Consider the following 21,139-nt stretch of genomic DNA (forward strand, 5'->3'; position numbering starts at 1 on the left):
GTCTAATTTTAGAAAGTCCCTCTGTCTTTTTTCCAGAATCTGGTAACTTATGCCATGCCTATAAAGCCAATGCATTGGTTTGTCCATAGCCTCAGGAGGAAATGTAATCTGTTGATGAGCACTAATGCACATCACATGCCTGCTAACTTTTCAAAGTTAGGGGCACTTTTTTTTTTGTTTTGAGACAGGGTTTCTCTGTGTAACCATCCTGGCTATCCTGGAACTATATCTGTAGACCAGGTTGGCCTCAACTCACAGAGATCCACCTGCATTTGCCTTACAAGTGCTGGGATTAAAGTTGTGTGACATCACCTCTTGGCTATTTTGTCTATTTTTTGTCCCTTTTTTGTTTTGTTTTGTTGTTTTTTTTGGTTTTTTTGGTTTTTTTTAGCTTTTTGAAACAGGGTTTCTCTGTAGCTTTGAAGCCTGTCCTGGCACTAGCTCTTGTAGACCAGGCTGGCCTCGAACTCACAGAGATCGCCTGTCTCTGCCTCCCGAGTGCTGGGATTAAAGGCGTGTGCCACCACCACCCGGCTTGTTTTGTTTTTAAGACAAGGTTTCTCTGTGTAGCTTTGGAGCCCCTTCTGGAACTCACTCTGTAGATCAGGCTAGCCTCAAACTCACAGAGATCCTCCTGCCTCTGCCTCCTGAGTGCTGGGATCAAAGGCATGCTCCACCACCTCCTGGCATATTTTGTTGATACCTAATAGCTTGGTCCTGACATCTTTTTGAATAATCAGTCTTTCTCAGTAAATATTCACCCCCTAGTAAGATAAGCCTTTGCTGAGATCCTCCAGTCAAAGGGAAGAAAGCTTCCCCCAGAATAGAATCAAGGAGAGACGATATAAAAAGAGAAGTTGGTCCATACTGAGCACAGACCTGCTTAAGATCCTTAAAGAGCCAGGACTGGAAAATAACTTAGTGGTTAAGTGTACTGTCTACTCTTCCATAGGACCCAGAGTCAAAAGCCAGCACCCACACGGCAGCTTACAACTGTCTTCAACTCCAGTTCTAGGGGACCTGGCACCCTCAAATGAGGGCAAAACACCAAATGTACATAAAAATAAATAAGTCTTTTAAAAAGATCCTTGCTGGGTGGTGGTGAAACATGCCTTTAAATCCCAGCACTCGGGAGGCAGAGGCAGGTGGATCTCTGTGAGTTCAAGGCTAGCCTGGTCTTCAGAATGAGTTCCCGGACAGACTCCAAAGCTACAGAGAAACCCTGTCTTGAAAAAAATCAAAAATAAAATAAAACAAAAGATCCTTGAAAGTTTTAAATGTAGTATAATTTTTAGCACTTTGCCCTGAGTTGTTATGATCAGGTATTTCACTCACCAGTTAAAGAAAATCTGCTCCTATCTTCTCTCATCTCTTGGGCTCCATACAAAGTCTCTTGACTGGGAGACCTGTACCGTGACCTAAACGGAGTTAATTCTCGTATGGAGGGTGAGAAACCTCTAACAACTTCAGAAAGAAATGAAGCAAAGGAGCAAGAAAAAAAAAGTTTTGATGATATCAAGAACTGTATTTGCTGGGTAGGTTTTAGGAGTGGATGACTTGGAACTGGAAGCAGGGAGCAAAAGCAGCACAGAGGGGGAGGAATACCCGCTACCTGGCCACAGAGACACAGGCTCTAAGTTTTCTTCTGTTCCCAGTGTTAGTTCTGCTTTTTCTGATCACTTTCATTTTTAAATTTAACTGTGTCATTTTTATCTACTACTGTTTTCATTTCCAAAGCTGATTTTTTTTTCCTGGTCCCCATGCATCTAATGCTCCCTGAATTGCTCTTCCTAACTGGGACCAAGTTCTGGGATCCAGAGATCCCACCGTTCAGGAAAAGAAGGATGAAGTTCACTAATCCAGTAACTTCATTCCTTCAGCGAGCTCCTTCAACCCTACCTGTCCTTTTTATCTTTTTACCTCCTGTGGCTGCTCCTGCCTTTTTTTTTTTTTTTTTTTTTTTTTGGTTTTTCGAGACAGGGTTTCTCTGTGGCTTTGGAGCCTGTCCTGGTACTAGCTCTGTATAGACCAGGCTGGTCTCGAACTCACAGAGATCCGCCTGCCTCTGCCTCTGCCTCTGCCTCCCTAGTGCTGGGATTAAAGGCATGCCCCACCATCGCCCGGCTGCTCCTGCCTTTTTTTTTTTTTTTTTTTTTTTTTGGTTTTTCGAGACAGGGTTTCTCTGTGGCTTTGGAGCCTGTCCTGGAACTCGCTCTGTAGACCAGGCTGGTCTCGAACTCACAGAGATCCGCCTACCTCTGCCTCCCGAGTGCTGGGATTAAAGGCGTGCGCCACCACCGCCCGGCTTGCTCCTGCCTTTTTATACTTGTATGCACACTATTCCCAGGAATTCCTTGCCTTTAAGTCCCCCCCCCATTTATTTTTTTAATCCCCATATTTTAGGTTCCTGTTCCTGGCGCCAGCTGTAAGTGCTCATGCTTACTATGGGGCCAAGGTCACCTGTATGGCTAGTTTGAGAGACCACAGCACAACTGCGGCTGTAACAATTTTATTGAGAACAATCAGACTTTTTACACCTTAGTCAGAAACAGAATGGAGTGGCAATTTCCTGGATCAACTAAGACCAGTTTGTACTGGAAGCCTTCCTGCTGCCTTGACTACTAAAGAAACACACAGAGAAACACAAAGCTGCCTGCTTCACTGCCCGAGGCAGTGCATTGGTCTTTCAGGAACTGGAAGGCACACTGTGCGCCAGGAACCATGAACTCTGAAAAACCCATGACAGTGCCCCTCAAGGAAGCTAGGCCAGGGCAACTCCATGGTTCCTTGCAGTGTAGCCATAGCTAGGCTAGAATTCACAGTACAGACCATGCTGGCCTCTCTTCCTATACCCTACACCTATTATTTTAGTGATTGCCATAGACATCGCCACATAAATTCTTAATTTAGCAGAATGTCATATTATTAAGATACCTTTATAGGAAGAATGGAATTCACTAGGATGGAAGTGTAAGGTAGAACATTCCTGACTTTGAAAGGGGAAGCACAGGTAGGGTCAACAAAGCACTCAACATATCCAGGATTGAAATCTAAGACTTCATTCTAGAAGCAACAGAAAAGCCAAAGCTCTTTAGAACAATGAAGATTCTATTACTGTTTGTCTGGGTAATGGAATTAGATGGGTAACCCTAGGGTTGGCATTTGTTTATTTTTCCTAAGACAGGGTTTGTGTAACCCTTACCTGTCCTGCAACTCATTCTGTAGACCAAGGTAGTCTTGAACTTAGAGATCCACCTTCCTCTGCCCAGGTACTGGGATTAAAGGTGTGCTCTACCATGCTTGGCTGACTCTTTCTTTCTTTCTTTCTTTCTTTCTTTCTTTCTTTCTTAAATATTTATTTATTAATTATGTATACAATGTTCTGTCTGTGTGTATGCCTGCAGGCCAGAAGAGGGCACCAGATCTCATTACAGATGGTTGTGAGCCACCATGTGGTTGCTGGGAATTGAACTCAGGACATTTGGAAGAGCAGGCAATGCTCTTAACCTCTGAGCCATCGCTCCAGCCCCTCTTTTTTTTTTTGTAAGGGAAGGGGGACTGAGATTAACGGCATGTTCTACTATGCCTGGCAAGTTTATTTTTAATTTTTGATATTTTTATCTATTTATTTATTTTGGTTTTTTTTTTTTTTTGGTTTTTCGAGACAGGGTTTCTCTGTAGCTTTGGTGCTTGTTCTGGAACTAGCTCTTGTAGACCAGGCTGGCCTCAAACTCCCAGAGATCCGCCTGCCTCTGCCTCCCGAGTGCTGGGTTAAAGGCGTGCGCCACCACTGCCCGGCCTTATTTTGGGTTTTATTTTGAGGCAGGATTTCTCTTTGTAGCTTTGGAGTCTGTCCTGGAACTTGCTCTGTAGCCTAGGCTGGTCTCGAACTCACAGAGATCCGCCTGCTGCTGCCTCCCAAATTCTGAGATTAAAAGATCCCTTAGGACTGGAATTACAGATGATTGTGAGCTGCCATGTGGGTGTTGGGAATTGATTCTGGGTCATCTGGAAGAGCAGCCAGTGCTCTTAATTACGTAGTCATTTTTCTCGGCCCCAGAGTGTGGACTTTAAAACCATCCAGGGAGGATATCTTGAACATGACAAGGATAGCTGGGAAAGACAGATCATCAGTTTACGATGAACTTGCTTTCCTACAGCTTTCCGTGAGGCAGGGCCAGGATTAGGCCTGGATTTCTAGCATTGCCCATGTCTCTGCTTCTTCTGCCTCTTAACCTTCCTTAACCATACTCCCTCCCTTCATTCCACCCTCTAGCAATTGCTCTCAAAAGGCCTATCTTGAAATTCTTAAAGTGCTTCTAGACTTGTGTTAGTACATCCATTCTTTAGACCCCAGTTCAGTTAAATCCATCAAATATTTCCTGCGCTCCTACTCTATTCCTGCCCCTGCACCAGGATCAAGCAATCTTAGGTGGGGGGGGGGTGCCTCCTTATACTAGCTCCTTGAACACTTGAGAGACTGAGGTAGGAGGGTGCTGTGAGTTTGAGGTCAGCCTAGACTATATAGTAACTTCTAGGACAATCTGGACCACAGATCGAAACTATCTCAAAAAATAATTAAGAGAGTTCCCAGAAAAGTGGGGGAAATTAGACTGGGAGACAGACAAGGAATTCATTTGCTACTCTGTGGTCAGAGTCCTAATGAAAGCTTGGTGAAGGTATTCATTATTACAGCTGTAGGAAGATAAGCAGATGGTCAGAGGGAGTAGAGATAAGGAAAAGATGACCGAAGTTCCATGGAAGAGGGAGATAAAGCTAGGGTCTAAAATCTAATTGCTGGAGTACAGGATGACCAGGTTATGAAAGCTGTTGAGCACTGCACTAAGGAATTTGCCCCTGCTCATCAAAACTATGGAGAGTTACTAAATAATTGATTAGCAGCAAAGAAGGGACATGGTCAGATCTGTGTGTTTTTTTTTTTGTTTTGTTTTGTTTTTTTTGAGACAGGGTTTCTCTGTGGTTTTGTTTCTTTTTATTTATTTATTTATTTATTTATTTTTTATTTTGATTTTTTGAGACAGGGTTTCTCCGTAGCTTTTGGTTCCTGTCCTGGAACTAGCTCTTGTAGACCAGGCTGGCCTCGAACTCACAGAGATCCACCTGCCTCTGCCTCCTGAGTGCTGGTATTAAAGGCATGCGCCACCACCGCCTGGCTTCAGATCTGTGTTTTAAGAGGAGTCATGGTGCTTTAATCCCAGTTCTGGGGAGGCAAAAGTATGTACATCTCGATGAGTTCCTGCCAGCCTGGTCTACATAGTGAGTTCCAGGCCAGCCAGTGCTAAAAGGGAGAGCCTTCCAAAAACTAAATAAAAGGTGGGGAGAACCAATGTGGGCTGAAGAGGTGGCTCAGTGGTTAAGAGCAATCACTCCATTACGATTACTGTTCTTGCAAAGGACCTGGGCTGTGTTCCCATCATCTATATGTTGGCCCACAGCTCTAGTTCCAGGGGATCTAATGCCATATTTTGACCACCTTGGGCTTCTGCACAAACAAGGTGCACACACATACACTCAGACACACACACACACACACATACACATAAAAATTAATTTTTATGCAAGGAGTTTCTCTGTGTAACAGCTCTGGCTGGCCTTGAACTCACAGAGTTCCTCCTGTCTCTGCCTCCTGAGTGCTGGGATTAAAGGTGTGTACCACCATACCAGGCAATAAACAAAATCTTATATATTAAAAAAATAAACTAATGTGATGTCTGGAGTGATGACACATGTCTGTTGTCCCAGTGTTAAGAGGCTGAAGCCAGAGGATTGCTTGAGTTTGATGTCAACCTGGGAATACATCTCCAGTCATGCCACCTGGTATACACAGTGAATCCCTGTTTTAAAAGAAAGAAAAGAGAGGGGCGGTGGTGGCGCATGCCTCTGTGAGTTCAAGGCCAGCCTGGTCTACAAGAGCTAGTTCCAGGACAAACTCTAAAACTGAAGCCTGTCTTGAAAAACTAAAAAAAAAAAAAAAGGGGGGGGGGGGACAGGAAGCCAATGAAGTAATCTTACAGAAACCTCTTTTTATTTATTATTTATTTTGTGGATGGATGTTTTGCCTGCATGTATGCACGTGTACCCATATGCATGCTTTGTCCCCTAGGAGACCAGAAGAGGGTTTCAGATTCCCTGGAATCAGAGCTACAGGTGGTTATGAGTCACCATGCGGGTGCCAGGAATTGAACCCAGGTCTTTTGGAAGAGCACACAGTGCTCTTTACTGCTGAGCCATCTCTTCAGCCCCAAAGAGCTGTTCTTGACTCATTCTTTATCCTCTTCTTCTTATCTATCCTCCATCTGTACCTTGCTATGGAAGGCTGCAGTGTTTTTATGAAGTCTGTTTGAAAGGGCGTGCTATGTGGATGTGCACAGGGAGAGTGAATGGTAACCGTGGCTCACAGTGGACACCAATGATGCTATTTAAGTCACAGCCTGTCTAGGGAAGTTCCAGATATAAGCAAATTCACAGAAGAACAAGAGATAGCAGAAAATATCAACAGCAGCAGCTACTTGCACAATGGACAATTGCCAAGTTATGAAGCACTGGGTGCCTACTGGTTGGGATTGGAGGCCGAATTACCCATTCAATTTTTAATGCTTTTTTAAAAAATTAACATTTATTTATTCGTGTGTGTGTGTGTGTGTGTTTCTGTCTCCGTGTTTGCACACATGCAAGTGCCTACCTCGTGTGGAGGTCAGAAGACAATTTGTGGGAGTTGGTTATCTCCTTCCCCATGCAGGCCGATGCTGTCATACTGGACAGCAGGCACCTTGCCATCTTGACACTTACATTCATCCTTCTTTATTTTTTTTTTTAAAGATTTATTTATTTATTATGTATACAACATTCTGCCTCGATGTATGCCTGCACGCCAGAAGAGGGTGCCAGATCTCAGTATAGATGGTTGTGAGCCACCATGTGGTTGCTGGGAATTGAACTCAGAACCTCTGGAAGAGCAGCCAGTGCTCTTAACCTCTGAGCCATCTCTCCAGCCCCCTTCTTTATTTTTTGAGGCAGAATCAGGGCTGGCTTTAAATTTGCCATGTAACCAAGGATATCTTTGAATGCGTGGTCCTCCTGCCTCTACCTCCCTCCTGGTAAATTTACAGGCCTGTACCACCACATCCATTTGCTAGACTTTTTTTTTAAGATTTATTTGTTTATTATTTAATGTGCATTGGTGTTTTGCCTGTGTGTATGTTTCTTTTTTTATATTTATTTTATGTGTTTTGGTGTTTTGCCTGTGTGTATGTTTCTTTTTTCATATTTATTTATTTTATGCATTTTGGTGTTTTGCCTGTGTATATGTTTCTTTTTTGATATTTATTTTATGCGTTTTGGTGTTTTGCCTGCATGCATGTCTGTGTGAGGGTGTCAGATTTTGGAGTTACAGGAAGTTATGAGCTGCCATGTGAGTGCTGGGAATCGAACCCAGGTGCTTTAGAACAGCAACCAGTGCTCTTAACCACTGAGCCAACTCTCCAGTCCCCGACTTCTTTATCTGTATGATGGATCTCACCAAGAGGAGCAAATGGAAGACTATTTATAGCCTCTGGCACATTGTAAGAAACTCTCGTCTGCTTGTCCTTACATGAACCAAATGAACAGAAATATGCTTAGAGGGAGTCCTAGACCACTGAGGTCAGAGAAGGCGTAGGGTGAGTTCCGACTGTAGCGTGTGTATCTGGTTGTAACAACCTTCACATATTGGATACCTTCCACTCACCTGCCACTGCTGTTCTCACAGCAGCCTGTGATATAGATATCCCTTAAGCCGTCTTACAGATGAAGAAACAGACTCAGAACTGTGAGGCGAATGGTCACACTGTACAGGTCCCAAGAGAATGAAGTGTAAGATCAGAGATCCTCAAGCCAGACATTGGTAGTAGTTTAGAAACTGAAGGACCCAAGCTCAGGGGCCGGTATTTACGGTCACAGGAACAGTCAAGGGGTCTAAAAGGGAACAAGAGAAAGGAGTAGGCATCACAGAGGTGAAGCCAGACAGAAGCCCCATGAAAGGAAACAGATCTGGTTGCTGAGACTGGATACAAGTGGTCATTTTAGGCCTGATACCAGTGGTGGTGGTGGTGCTCACCTTTAATCCCAGTACTCAGGAGGCAGAGGCAGGCAGATCTCTATGAGTTCAAGGACAGCCTGGTCTACAGAGTGAGTTCTAGGACAGCCAAAACTACATAGAGAAATCCTATATCAAACAAACAAAGCAGCAAAAAAGCAGTGGCCACTTTAGTAAAATCTTACGAGTCTATTTGTTCTGGCAACTTTAGGAGCATGGCAGAGTATTCAGTCAAGAAAAGTTGCTTTGGGGCTGTGACAGCTCACTTGGTAAAAACACCATGAAAGCTTGATGACCTGAATTTTATTCCTGGAAGGAAGGAAACCATGATACTAAGAAAAGAACCCACTCCTGAAGCCAGGTGGCACACACCTTTAATCCCAGCACTCCGGAGGCAAAGAGGTGCATCTCTGAGTTCGAGCCTGGTCTACAAGAGCTAGTTCCAGGACAGGGACCAAAGCTACAGAGAAACCCTGTCTTGAACCCCCCCCCCCAAAAAAAAACAAAACAAGAACCAACTCCTGAAAGTTTGCTTTGCTTTGACTTCCACATACAGGCATATGGCATATGCAGGTCATGAACACACACCACACAAAACACACCATGTATATCAAATACATACAAAGAATAAAAATAAAGTGTAGCGTTAGTGAACTTGGTGGTGCACACCTGTAATCTACAAACACTGGCCTCGTGATTAAGGCTATTCTTGGCTACATAGTGAGTTGAAAGACTGCCTGAAACCATTCAAAAAAAAAAAAAGAGAAAGAAAGAGGGCTGGCTCAGTGGATTAAAGATATGCTAGCAAGCTTAACAGCCGGAGTCCGAGCCCAAGGACCCATATGTTGAACGAGGAGAACTGACTCTCCAAGGATGTTCTTTGAGCTCCACACATGGGCCCTGCCCTCAATATCATATTTAAAAATTATAAATTGAAAACAAGAAAAAGTTTTCTAGCTAAGAGACCTTTCTTAGTTAATACATCCTTTTTTGTTTTATTTTGTTTGGTTGGTTTTAGTTTTGGTTTTGGAGACAGGGTTTCGCTGTAGCTATCAAGCCTGTCCTGGAACTAGCTCTTGTAGACCAGGCTGGCCTCGAACTCACAGGGATCCACCTGCCTCTGCCTCCCGAGTGCTGGGATTAAAGGTGTGTGCCACCACCACCTAGCTAATTAATACAGCTTTAATTTAATACATATTTAATCCTAGCACTCAGAGGCAGAGGCAGGTCGATCTCTGAGTTTGAGGCCAATTTACAGAGCAAGTTCCAGGATAGCCAGGGCCCTGCAGAGAAACCCTGTCTCGGAAAGCTAACTAACCAACAAAGAAAAAACTATTTTCTTTAGACTTAGAGCCCTAAAGAGTGGATGTGAGATTAATTTCTCTGGATACCTCCATCATTCCTCAGCCCAATACCTGTCACAGACAGGGTTTAGTCTTGGTCTTATCAATCAATAAGACTAATATATGAAATTCAGCTCTTGTAAGTTAATCAGCAAATTGAGCCTCTGTTTCTCATCTCTCTGAGAAGATTATCCTACCCCAAAAGGAAGGATCGATGAGGGACCAAATATTTCTCCTGTAGGCATTTTAGGGATTGCCAGGACCACTTGCAGCAGATGCAGAACTTCTGAACCAGTTATCACCACTTAAACCCTACTTAAATTTCCACAGTAATGACATGTTTTGGTATCCTCTATATCCTATGCACATTTCTACTTTATATGTATTGACTCATTTCATCTTCATAAAAATAAAATGAGGTGAATAATTTTTTTGTTTCTGGTTTTTTTAGGTTTTCAAGACTTTTTTTTTTTTAAATGTGTGTATTCCTGGCAGTCCTGGAACTCACTTTGTAAACTAGAGATCTGCATGCTTCTGCCTCCTGAGTGCTGCGGTTAAAGGTGTATGCCACCAACACCAGACTTTTTTTTTTTAAGGCAGAGTCTCCTATGGGTGGGGTGAGATGGCTTGTTGGGTGAGACCTCTGGGTAGATGAGATAACTCAGTGGTGTTCGGTGAGACCTCTGGGTAGATGAGATTACTCAGTGGTGTTCAGTGAGACCTCTGGGTAGATGAGATTACTCAGTGGTGTTCAGTGAGACCTCTGGGTAGATGAGATAACTCAGTGGCTACAGCACTGGCCACCAAGCCTGACAACCCGAGTTCAGTCCTTGGAACTCAAAGCGTGGAAGGAGAAACTGACTCCCACAAGCTGGCCTCTAACCCCCACCAGCACTCACGTACCCTCCTCACAAAAAAGTGTAGGACTTCTTTGTGCCTCCACATCTTAGTGCCGCCAACCCATGATCAGGCACATGCTGGGCAAGCACTCTACCAACTAAGTGACGACCCTCACCTAAGGCAGAAATGATTAAAATCCCCACTTTACCAAATGGAAAACGGAGAAGGAACATTACCTGTTCCCTGCCTGAATCATGCCAATATGTAGAGTCAATCCCATACAGTAGCTATAATTGCCACACTGCAGAATGATCCTTTATGGGTTAGTCCAGGCCAGACCAAAGTGAGTGGCGCACGCCTTTAATCCCGGCACTCGGGAGGCAGAGACAGGAGGATCTCCTCACGGAGGCCAGTCTGATCTACAGAGCGAGTTTCAGGACAAGTCAGCAGTGTTTCACAGTGAAACCCTGTCTTGAAAACAAAACAAAACAAAAAGTGAGAAAAGAACACTGGGAACTGGGCTGGAGAGAGATGGCTTAGAGGTTAAGTGCACTGGCTGCTCTTCCAGAGGGATCAGAGTTCAATTCCCAGCAACCACATGGTAGCTCACAACCACCTGTAAAGGAGGTCTGGTGCCCTCTTCTGGCCTGCAGGGATACATTTATACATAATAGATAAATAAATAAACCCTAAAACAAAACAAAACAAAAAACACTGGGCGCTGGTTTCTCTTCATTGTGAAAAGCCTTTAAGCTGGGTCTTGCAGAACTTCCACCCTTAACCCTCTCCAGAGACATCTGACAGGATAGGGCGCCCTCTTCTGATAGAAGGTGGGAACAGCTTTGGCCCAAAGTTTCTGGGATGGACTTAAGTCTCTCACTACCTGCTAGGTTGTGTTGGTGGGGTTTGTTTTCCCAGCATTCTGTAACCGGTCGTAGGGAGAAAAGGCTGGAGCAAAACTGGCATAATGTTTCGGAAGTGCAAAGATGGATAATTCGACTAGAATGAGGGTGGAAGACTGGAGAGCCCCGTTAGGGAAAGAAAGACATTTGGACCCCACTGAATTAATTTTATGTTCTTTCAACAGGTGATGGCATGCAGCCAGAGGTAAGAAGACAAAGTGACTTATCCAACATGTCAAAACCAGATGTCCAGGGCCCTTCTGGCTGTTCTCACCCAGCCAAAAATAGTGGGGACAGAGTAGACCTGGAGAAGCTTGGCTTCTGGAGACGCGAGGTGATCAGGAGAGCCAGAGGCCGCGGCCCCCAAAAGAGGGGAGGAGCCAGTGTAGTTACGGGCCCTGTTTCCTCCCTAAGATCCGCCCCAGACGCACCGCCCCGCCTCGCGCCGGTGCTGCTGCTGCGACCCGCCCCCTTCACTCGCCCCCGGGCCGGGCGGGGGCTCCGGGTTCCTGCGCCCCTAGCTACCCGTCCGGCACCCTAGCCACCGCTGCTTGGGTGAGTAAGGGAATAGCCGGTTTGGGCCACAAGGTAACCTCACTCGGGGAGCCCCGCCACGAGGTCCGGCCTCCACAGGCCTGGAGTGTGGGTGCCTGCCCGCCTTGTGCACACACTCGGAACCCGGGGAACTGTAGGCGGCCAGACACTGAGCCGTCTATTGCCCGCTCTGTAGTGGGGCTAGGTGTGTTGGGATTAAATGCTGCCTTTACTCCGCAGGGCTTCCTGCTCAAGATCCCTCCAAGCGCTGCGGATGGAGGCGTGGGGGAGCCTTGCAACCTCATAGTCTAGTTTGAGTCCCAGCTCTGCCAGTTACTAGCCTGTGGCTTTGAGTAAGTGTTTTTAACCACCTCGAGGCTCAGTTTCCTCTTCTGTGAAATGGGAACCCAGAAGACAGCCAGCACATACTCTTAGAATAAATAGGATTAAAAGAGATTGTATATTAAGTGCTGAGCTCAAAATGTAGATTCTGGCAGGATATACAGTGGGGATTCTTTTGGATATAAAGTGGGGATACTCCTTTAAAAAAAAAAAAAGCAGTTTTCAGACCCCTGTGTGGTGCCTGTAATCTCAGCAACAGGAAGACAGAGACAGGAAGGAGGATTGTGAGTTTCCAGCAAGCCTGGGCTACATAGTAAGGCCCTTTTCCACACACACTAACACTCTAAAATAGAGTAAAAGCAACTAAGTAGTACCAGTGAAGAAGCGAAAGCTATCTAGGAGCAGAACTGCAGGTAGTGCGCTCCTAACCCTGAGATACCAAGCAGGGACCAAGTTGGAGGGGCCTTAGAAGTAATCTAAACCTTGTGATTTCTTTCTGTTGTACAGTTTGAAACAGGCCCAGGATGGTTAGGTGACTTGTCCAAGTCACACACCTAAAAGGGAAGCCAGGCACAAAGCCAAGAAGTGGAACCAACTATCCTTTCTGTACCAGCTCATCATCCCTTCCTGGGGTAAGGTCTGGTCTTCTGTTGGATGAGGAGGAGGTCAGATGCAGTCGAGGGGTGGGCTGGCAGGGAAAACGCTCTCACCTAGGGCCCTATGCAGGGAATGTTGGGTATGGGAGGGTCATCAGTGCCACTTCAACTTGCAGGGGAGATGCTTGACCAAATATTTATTGCCCCAAAGGGAAGGAAGGTCTTAAGAATTTGGGTTGGGCAGCCTTTCTGGCCTGGCAGAGAGGTAGTTGGGAAGGTAGATGAAAATGCAGAGGTGTGTCCACCTGTTTCTAGAATGCTAGGAGGCCAGGAGAACAGAGTTCTGTTTGAGGGTGGGGCAAGAAAGAGTCATGGCTCCAGACCAGAAGAGCCGGTTTTTTTAATGTGTCTGGAGCCAGCTATTGCTTGGCACCAAAACAAAAAAACACCCCAAATTCTGGGAATGATTATTCCCCAGGCTCAGCCTTGAGGAAGAGATTCTCTGCCTCTTGGTTTCTCCATCTTTACAATGGGAACAGGCAGATTGGCTCATCTATATAGTACATGGTATTTCTTTTTTTTCTTTTCTTTTTTTTTTTTTTTGGTTTTTTGAGACAGGGTTTCTCTGTTTAGCCCTGGCTATCCTGGAGCTCACTCTGTAGACCAGGCTGTCCTGGAACTCACTCTATAGACCAGGCTGGCCTCCACGCCCGGCGTATTTGTTTTCTTTTGTCCTTGGCTCACTCTGGTCCTAATCTGACCTTCCTGCCTGGAGTTTTGGTCCAGAGAGAGAGAGGGATGAAGAAAGTCAGAGTTGAAAAACACAGCCCTTTGTGAGCCCTCCCTTCCTCCGCTGATCCTGAGTCGGATCCTGAGTTGGATCCTGCTTCTGCTTCCCTTCTACTCTAGGGTTGTTAGTGTACTTAGCTATTTTAGTGCCTTACCTTAGAAACTCTTTCAGCTGGGTGGTGGTGGCGCACACCTTTTTTTTTTTTTTTTTTTTTTTTTGGTTTTTCGAGACAGGGTTTCTCTGTGGCTTTGGATCCTGTCCTGGAACTAGCTCTGTAGACCAGGCTGGTCTTGAACTCACAGAGATCCGCCTGCCTCTGCCTCTGCCTCCCGAGTGCTGGGATTAAAGGCGTGCCCCACCATCGCCCGGCAGGCGCACACCTTTAATCCCAGCAGAGGCAGGCGGATCTCTGTGAGTTCGAAGTAGCCTGGTGTACAAGAGTGAGTTCCAGGTCAGGCTCCAAAGCTACAGAGAAACCCTGTCTCGAAAAAAAACCACAAAAAAAAAAAAGGAAAAAGAAAAAGAAACTTTCTTGTTTGTTTCTCGAGACAGGGCTTCTTTGTGTAACACAGCCTTGGTTGTCCTAGAACTCTCTCAGTAGACCAGGCTGGTCTCGAGCTCACAGAGATCCATCTGCCTCTGGCTCCCAAATGCTGGGACTAAAGGCGTGCTCCACCACAGCCTAGCAGAAACTCTTGTCTGAGGGAAGAACCTTTACCCCATCTCAGGAGGCACTGGGTACTGAGAAGCCACCAGAAGCTGACCAGGCCGCTCTGGCCTATCCACAGCAAGCCTGATTCTGCAAAGCCTTTCACCCGTCACAGCACGTGAGGCACAGGCAGGAACAATCATGGGATGGAGGTTCTGTCAGCTTCCATGGAGTCCCTGCTACACTGGATCACTGTGCCTGCATATAGCATCCCAGAGTCTGGGAAGGGAAGGACCTGAAAGTGAACCAGGGCCCTGCACCTTAGAGGAGCAGTGAGAACCGAGAGACTGGGGCAGAGGCTTGGGGGCTGGGTAGGCGGACATGGGCCAGTCTATTAACCAGTTGCTTTAAAGTTTGGTTCTTGAATCAGTGGGAAACTAGCTAAATCAACTACTGCAGTCTAGGCTTGTCTAGCCAGGCAGAAGGTCGAGGAGAAGACTGTGCAGTCTCTCTCAAGTTTTATCTGAATATAGATCAAGTTCATTGTCTTCCCTCAGAAACTGAAGTTGAATGTTACCTTGGGATTCTGAGTCAGTCTTCCCTACACAGGACAGGAACTGTAAAAATTTTGGTGTCTCCTCATACTCCCTGCTATATAGCATAGCTAAGTTTTGGATTGTGCAGGAGTGTAGTGTTACCACTGGCCCCCAGCCCTGCTGTCTGGGACCCTGACAGTGCCCTCCATCCTCAGGTTTGACAAGATGTATCAGGTCCCACTGACGCTGGACCGGGATGGGACCCTAGTCCGACTCCGTTTCACCATGGTGGCCCTAATCACGGTCTGCTGTCCGCTCGTCGCCTTTCTCTTCTGCATCCTTTGGTCCCTGTTCTTCCACTTCAAGGAGACGACGTCTACACACTGTGGGGTAGGGCTCCCTTCTGGACCTTTTCTGAGATCCTGATTTGATATTAACGGAATGAGCCAGTTCTCCTGTAGGCTCCACCAAATATGCTGGGCTACTGGGTGGTGGTGGGTCGCTTGTAAACTGAGGTCTCAAGAATTAGGCTCCTTCTACTTTCCATGAAGGTTCTAGGAGCTGGGGTCATTAAAGTTGGGCAGTCCCCAACCCAGAACCTGGACCAGGTCTAGAGGTGCACGCTTTTAATCTAAACACTTGGGAGGCAGAGGCAGGTGAATTTCTGAGGCCAGCCTGATCTACATGGTGCATTCCAGGGCAGTCAGGAATATAGAAATCCTGCCTTAAAAACAAAGTTATAAAATCCCAGAATCCAATACCTGCTCCAGGGTTTCCTGGGAGGATAAGACAGGAATAGAGGACATTGTAGGTTTCAGTATGTTGTTGTGGGCTTATGTTTGTGAGAATGCGTCTTTGTACATGTATGTGTCAGTGATTGTGAGGGGCGTGCCTGTATTTAATGGCTTCGAGAAAGGTTATGTGTGTGAAAGAAACTCGGTCTGTCTGTGTGGGGACCTAGTTATGTGCATGGCTATGTGTTCTAGGTAGGCCCCATACCTCTGAGGACATTTGAGCTATGAAGAGAGATTTGAGAGTTTCTTTCTTCATAAAATGTCAGAATAAATAGGGTAAGACTGTGTTGACATCTGCTCTACTCCTATTCGCTAACCGACAGTTCTCCCTGAGCCCCAGAACGTGAGCCTCAGTTTCTATGTGTATAGGGAGAGAGGTGGATGATGCCCTGCTCCTTTCCAAGGCTAATGTAGAGAGAGGTGGATGATGCCCTGCTCCTTTCCGAGGCTAATGTAGAGCAGCATGGGAAGGCGGGCTGGGAGTGCCAAGGGAGGACAACAGGAGGAGGAAGAGAATGAGAAGGGACAAGAGACCATAAGGTTAGGAGGTGGCCCCAGGTGAGGCAGAGCCTGGACGTGGAGCTTAACTAACCTTCGAGAGAGCATTGAAGGCCCCTGCCAGCTTCCTTTATGATCCTCAGACTTCTGAAAACCATCTGCTCCATGGGGAGATGAGGTCTACCAGAGGATCCTGTTTGGGAGTGTGGGGTGAGTATGTTCAGTAGGACTTGAATTTTTTTTTTTGATATGTAGACATGAGCCTTGATTGAGGGCACACAGACTGATGAGAGATATCAGAGGGGATAGGGAAGCCAAAGGCAGTGGCTTCTGCCTATAATCCCAGCAGTAGGGAGACTGGAGCAGGAGGATTCACTAGGAGTCAAGGTCAACCTGGGCTAAAGAGTGAAACCCTGTCTTACTCCACCCTCCAACTAATAAGTAAAAAGTGAATAGAAGGAACAGGACTAGGAGAAAAGTGAGTAGCTAGGTTAGTGGTTCTCAACCTGGCTCGTGACCCCCACAGGGGTTGCATATTAGATATCCTGCATGTCAGATATTTATATTACAATTCATAACAGTAGCAAAATTATAGTTCTGGAGTAGCAATGAAATAATTTTGTGGCTGGGGGGTGTTCACCACCGCATGAGGAACTGTATTAAAGGGTCACAGCATTATGAAAGGTGAGCACCACTGAGCTAGGTGGTCTAGGATCATTTCCTGCCTTAGTAGTTGCTAAGATATGTTCCCATTACCTAACTCCTGTCCATCCTGAAAAATCTTTCCAGGGTGTTTCCTGCTCTAGAACCCCTTGCCTAGCCTCTTCGAGGCACCTGCTCTTCTTGCTGTTAGTTCTCCATTTCTCTCATACTGTATCTGTGTCTGTCGTCCTCACCACCCTGGGATCTCCATGAGAACAAGCCCTGCACTGAGTCACGAAGTATTCGCTGGATAAATAGGCAGGACTTCCCAGCTGGGAAAGGTTGGGAAAGGCAGATAGTCCAAACAAAATTAAAGGTTTTACTGCTTATAAGTTACACAGAGTAGCCTGTTTGCTCTGCCCTTCTGGCTGGCCCTGAGGGCTAACGGGTCCAGTGACCTCAGCCTACCTGATACCCACTACCCACTCTCGGCATACCAGTTAGGGAACGAAAGCACGGGTAGCTGCTTGCCTAGTGACCCAGGGAATATTTCACCCCCATTCCCTGGGGCTCTTCTGTCAGATACAATTGAAGCTTTTCATTTATACTTTGAATTTCCTATCCAGAATATCTCAGGAAGGGCCAACCCTAGGAATAAAGTAAGTAACCTAGTGTAACACACCATCATTAATGATATTGCCTCTGCTTATCCCAAGTAACAGGGAGCTCCCTTCTCTGTAGCTACAGAGGTTTAATAACTGAGAATGAGCACACTTTTTTTTTTATAATAAAGCATAGATTGGGAGTGGGTGATTTTTTTGAGACAGGGTCTCACTGTACAGCTCTGGTTAGCTTAGAACTTGCTATAGAACAGGGTGGCCCTGAACTCACAGAGATTCACCTGCCTCAGCCTCCCAAGTGCTGGAATTAAAGGCATGCACTACCATGCCTGGCTAACAGATTTTTTCACCCCAAAAGTCTGCCCTGGCCTTGGCTCTGCTGTGATAACCATGGAACTACTCTTTCCTCCTGGCTTTCCATCAGTCCTGCAGAGATAAAAAGACAGTAATGGAGACCCCAAATCTGTCCTAGAAGCATAGCTCTAAGTTTCTCAGGAAACCTTCCCAGGATAGGGTCTGTAGACTCCTTACAACCCTAAATATGTCCTTGGACTTGATCCAGTTGGTAACTGTGTTGTCTTTATTGGGCCCAGGTCTGGATAATAAGCCTTCAGCTAACCTGGGAAATAAATGCACAAGCAATACTATTCCTTCCTATTTCTGTCAGACTTTTTTTTTTTTTTTATTTTATTTTATTTATTTATTTATTTATTTATTTATTTATTTATACAATGTTCTGTCTGTGTGCCTGCATGCCTGAAGAGGGCGCCAGACCTCATTACAGATGGTTGTGAGCCACCATGTGGTTGCCGGGAATTGAACTCAGGACCTTTGGAAGAGCAGGCAATGCTCTTAATCACTGAGCCATCTCTCCAGCCCTCTGTCAGACTTTTAATGATGCAGCCCAAGCTACCATTAGCTGTTTCTGTATAGGTACAGGCTGGACACTGATAGCTCATATTAAGGCCTGCTTAGAACTCTTTCGGATCTGATTCTGTTTTTATTTACTGTTTGTGTATGTGTGCACATGTAATCATGCACGCATGTCCCATGGCACACGTGTGGCAGAGGACAACTTTGAGAGTCAATTCTCTTCCTCCACCTTTGCATGCGATCTGGGGGATATCAGGTCATCAGGCTTTAACACAAGCGCTTTAGCCTTCAGCCATCTCTTCAGACACTTGGTCCTCTCTCTCTGTTTCTCTGTGTAATAGCCCTAGCTGTCCTGGAACTAGCTCTTGTAGACCAGGATGGCCTCAAGCTCACAGAGATCCGCCTACCTCTGCCTCTCCAGTGCTGGGATTAAAGGCGTGCGCCACCACCGCCCAGCTCACTTGGTTCTCTTAATGCAGGAGTAGGTAGCTCTGTTGGTAGAGCTAAAAAAATATTCCCAGTCATGTTTCAATCAAAAAGAGCCAGATCCACCATACGGTGGTGCACACCTTTAATCCCAGCACTCAGGAGGCAGAGACAGGTGGATCTCTATGAGTTTTAGGCCAACCTGGTCTACAGAGTGAGTTCCAGGACTGGCTGCATAGCTACTGGGAAAACCTGTCTCCAAAAACAAACAAACAAAAGAGCCAAATCTTATTCTTCTTTCTCTTTTTGCATTTCTAGAAATGCCCTTGTCTCCCTTGGACACAATATTTTAGAAAGATCTCCGCCTCCGTGCCTGGCAAAAAAGCCAGTGGGCCGATCTTAGTCACTATCACTTCTTACAGTTGCACAGTGTTCTGGGATTTATGAGGTGGCCTTGTTGATTCGGAGAAGGCTGTGTGCCTGGGCAGGCGTGGAGAACCTGGCTTTGTGGGTGGAGGGCAGGCCCTGAGGACTGGGGGGTGGACCTCTGGTTTGAAGCAGTTCCAGTCTGACTGAAGTCCTCACTCCCAGCCCAGGACTCTCCAGCACCCGTGTAAGTGTTTCTTGATCAGCTTCCCATTCCACCCCATTCCCGATGAAGAGCTAGTCTGGTAGACTCCTTAGTAGGAGGAAGGATGGGATCCAAGGGAAATTCGGTACTAGGTCTTTCAATCCAGAGCCATCTCTGTTTGTCCCAGCTTGCCCCAAAAGGGAGCCCAGCTGGAGGAGTCATGGTGGTCAGGGCCATAGGCATGTGGGGAGGGACTTCTCTTCCAGAAGGGAAAAAGGAATGGGATAAGGTAGTCCTCTCAGAAGGGAAAGGAACAGATGTTTGGTCCTCTGCAGGATCAGAGGACCTGTGGCTTGGCTCATTAAGAGCCTGGGGGTGGAATGGCTAGTAACCTGTAGTTCTACTGGAACGGGCCTAGGACACACTCATTGTTCCTAGTTGAACATGGGTGAGAAGGAGGAATGCAATCGGACAGGGTCAGCGAGAGGTTTAGCTAGTCCGAGCCAAGGGTCCTTAGTTTAGAGCTGCTTGGTAACCAAAGACTTTAGTCCAGGCACTTGATCCTGGCATGGTTCTGGGCCATTGTCTCATCTGCCGTGTGATGGAATAATAACTTTTCCACTTGAGTTCCTGCCCAGCTGCTGTGAGGACAGAGTGAGACCATCCCAGCTCCAGTGTTCAGGCCCCTGGGGCCCTCTTGTTGTCTAGACTCTTTAGGAGGCGGGACTAGAGCATCGGTGTGCCACAGTTCCTAAGGATGCCCATGCCTGTCTCTGCCACTCCTACCCCATCCTTTTGTTTTTTCCCCTGCTTTCCACTTAAGTTCTGGCTTTTCCTTGAACCAGTTGTGGAAAAGGCTCCACTTTCCAATACCCAGGTATCCTACCAGGCCCCGAGTTGTGTCCCTTGCTTTGCTTGGACCACTCCTTACAGGATGTTCTCTGCACCCTTGGACCCCGATGGGACCGTGTTCCGGCTCTGCTTCACAGCCTTTGTCTGGTGGGTCATCACTTTTCCCCTGTTCGGCTTCTTCTTCTGCATCATCTGGTCTCTGGTGTTCCACTTTGAGTACACGGTGGCCACTGACTGTGGGGTGAGTTCCAGGCTTCCCCGCACCTCGGGCAGGGGCAGGTTATGAGGCATTGGTTAGGGAAGATCGGGAGGAGGAGAAAAGTGGAAGGTCAGAGAGAGGAAAGTGACAAAGGGGTTGGGAGTGGGACAAGTCAGAATTCATGGAGAAATTAGAGACAGGAACTCTCAGAGCAGAGTCACCAGCACCTCTAAGAGCTGGGAGAGGAGTACAGAAAGTACGGAGTTGGGGCAGAGGATGTTGAGGGCACCTGAGGGAGGGAAGGAATTGGGAAGGAAAAGGAGGAAGATAGAAAGAAAAATTGGAGCCAGGATAAGTAACAGGTAGTTTTAGATCAGATTAAGAGAACCATCCCTGTTCTGTGATCTTCTAGCTTGGTTTCTCTACTGGCAGCTCTAGGCCCCACAACCCATGACCACTCAGGCTAGCTAAAAAACAGCATGGACTTCCTGCTTCCCAGATCAGTCTCCCAGGTCTTTTCTGAGGGACCAGGAATACAAGTTGAGTGTCAGAGGCATGGAGATGAAGATGCACTTGCTCTTAGCATCAGTTCCCACAGGAGACAGTTCTTAGACATAGTTATAATGTAGTGAGTTGGAGTTCTTTTCCTTCCTTTCTTTTTCTTTTTAAGATTTGATTTTTATTTGTTTTTGTGTGTCTGTATATGGATATGTAGGTAAAATGCCAGAAGATGGCATCAGATTCCCTGGAGCTGGAGTTTCAGGGGACTGTGAGCTGCTTGGGGTGGGTGCTGGGAACTGAACTGGGGTCTTTTGAGAGGGCAGCAAGCTCTCTTAACCACTGAGCCATCGCTTGCTATTGAATTGGGATTCTTACTGTGATAAAAAAAAAAGGGGGGGGGACCCAGGGGCTCCAGGGCTCAGAGGAGACATTTTACCCAGCTTGGACACTGGAGATGGTTTCTTTCCTAAAGGAGGGATGTGTAGAGGTGAGAAAGGATCATTGTGAATACTAGGCTAACAACTGTGCATTTTTGA

General features: G+C 46.4%; 1 protein-coding gene across 7 annotated transcripts in view; it reads left to right on the plus strand.

Moving 5' to 3' along the window:
• The window catches only part of Pgap2 (post-GPI attachment to proteins 2), a 33,770-nt gene that overhangs the window by 6,483 nt on the left and 6,148 nt on the right, over positions 1-21,139 (plus strand). For 2 of the 7 annotated variants that reach the window (XM_041676135.1, XM_041676139.1), the window contains exons 1-5: positions 11,609-11,735; positions 11,955-12,067; positions 12,564-12,688; positions 14,843-15,017; positions 19,929-20,144. In XM_041676135.1, the coding sequence (XP_041532069.1) occupies positions 14,853-15,017; positions 19,929-20,144 (381 nt within the window). In that variant the 5' untranslated portion in view covers positions 11,609-11,735; positions 11,955-12,067; positions 12,564-12,688; positions 14,843-14,852. Of the gene's footprint in view, positions 1-11,365; positions 11,386-11,608; positions 11,736-11,954; positions 12,068-12,563; positions 12,689-14,842; positions 15,018-19,928; positions 20,145-21,139 lie in introns of those variants that run through there. The other 5 variants (XM_041676140.1, XM_041676141.1, XM_041676136.1 and 2 more) reach the window with 4 other exon arrangements.

Source organism: Microtus oregoni, unplaced genomic scaffold (genome assembly GCF_018167655.1).
Source record: "Microtus oregoni isolate MIOR12 unplaced genomic scaffold, Mior012 000027F_ref0000203, whole genome shotgun sequence".
Taxonomy (NCBI): Eukaryota; Metazoa; Chordata; class Mammalia; order Rodentia; family Cricetidae; genus Microtus; species Microtus oregoni.